Source organism: Ipomoea nil, unplaced genomic scaffold (assembly GCF_001879475.1).
Source record: "Ipomoea nil cultivar Tokyo-kokei standard unplaced genomic scaffold, Asagao_1.1 scaffold2546, whole genome shotgun sequence".
Lineage (NCBI taxonomy): Eukaryota > Viridiplantae > Streptophyta > Magnoliopsida > Solanales > Convolvulaceae > Ipomoea > Ipomoea nil.
The window spans coordinates 4799-6283 of NW_017618974.1; the positions used below are offsets into that span (position 1 = coordinate 4799).

The 1485-nt window shown below is 72.5% G+C and overlaps 1 protein-coding gene across 1 annotated transcript; it reads right to left on the bottom strand.

Moving 5' to 3' along the window:
- Positions 1 to 266: 266 nt before the first annotated feature.
- LOC109153853 (spidroin-1-like) lies at positions 267 to 1151 on the bottom strand (the record flags this gene model as incomplete). The annotated part of the gene is made up of 1 exon (XM_019301742.1): positions 267 to 1151. A coding segment is annotated over exon 1 (885 nt), but the record flags the coding sequence as incomplete, so codon positions are not given.
- Positions 1152 to 1485: the final 334 nt, after the last annotated feature.

Consider the following 1485-nt stretch of genomic DNA (forward strand, 5'->3'; position numbering starts at 1 on the left):
GCGGGCTCCCTCCGCCTCGCTCGTTCGCCGGCTGCGGTCTCGTTCGTTCCCGGCCTTCCCCCGCCCCCTCGCTCCCCCCCTCCGCCGGCCCTGCCCCCCCCTCGCCTCTCGCCCGCGCTCTCCGTCTGTCCCTCCTTCCTCTGTCTGGCCCTGGTCCGTTTCCCCGTGTTGCGTCCCCTTCCGCCGCCGGCTCCCCTCCTGGTGGTGCCCTTCCGTCCCTTCCTTTCCGTTTCCGCCTTGCGCCCCTCCCCCCCCGGCCCCCCCGCCTTTGCTTTCTCCTCCGGTGCCGGCGGCGTCCTCCCCGCCCCCTCCGCCGCTCCCTGGTCGGCCTCGTTTCTGGTTGCGCCTCGGCCGGTCTCTGCTCGTCTTCGCGCCCCCCCCTTTCGTTCTTGCTTCCTGCCCCCCTCCTTGGCCCCTGCTTTCGCCGTTGTTCGTCTTTCCTCCCTCCCCGCCTTTCCCCCTCTGCCTCTGCCCTCCGCCTGCCCCGCCTGTCCCTGTTCCTCTTCCTCCCGCTCCCGCCGGCCCCCGTCCTCGGCCCGCCCTCCTCTCCTGTTCTCCCTGCTCCTGTCTCCCGCGCGTCGGCTTGCTTTGCGCCTCTCCTTTCTTCCCGTCCCCGCGCCGGCGGCCCGCCCGGCCCCTTCCGGCCCGGCGCGCCTCGCCGCCGCCGGGCCGCGCCGCCCGGTGCCCCCCCGTGGGGCGGCCCGGCCGGCCCCTCCCCCGTCCCCGCGCTTTTTCCCTGCCCCCCTTCCCTCTCCGCTCTTGGCGCTGGCCTTCCCGCGCTGCTGGCCCCCGCCTTGCCCTCCCTGGCTCCTCGTTCCGGGCTTTCGCTTGTCCTCCTTCCCCTTCCCGCCTCGCTCGCGCCCGGTCTTGTTCTTTCTTGTCCCTCCCTCCCCGTGTCCGGCTTGGGTCCTTTGCGCGCCCTGCTGCCTTCCTTGGCTGTGGTCGCCGTTTCTCCGGCTCCCTCTCCGGCCTCGCCCCCTCCTTCTCCGTCCCCCCGTCCCCCCCTGGTCGGCCCTCTCCTCCCTCGCCCGTTGCTCGGGCCGCCCTTTGCCTGCTGCGTCGCCGGCGCTCCGGCCGTGCGCTCCGTCGAGTTCTCCTGCCTCCTCGCCGCCCCGGGCCGCCCGCGTCGCCCTTTTCTCTCCTCCCTGCATCCCTTCCCGCCGTCGGGGTTTGTTGCCCGTCTTCGCTCTCGCCTTCCTCCGGTTATCCGCGTCGTCGGTCCCCTCCCCCTATCCTGCTTTAATGAGCCATTCGCCGTTTCCAGTCTGCCTTAGTTCCTCCTTCCCCATGCATGGCTTCCTCTTTGAGCAAGCATCTGACTCCTGGCCGGCTCCCCCAGGTCGCATTCCTCGCCGCGTCGCTGCCGCCCGAGCCGCCGGTCCGCCCCCGTCTCCCGCTCGCTCCTCGGAACGCGGGATTGGCGACGAGAACGACCGCTGGCTAGCTCGAGGCGCCAGTTTGAGTCGTCAACCGCGTCGGGACGGG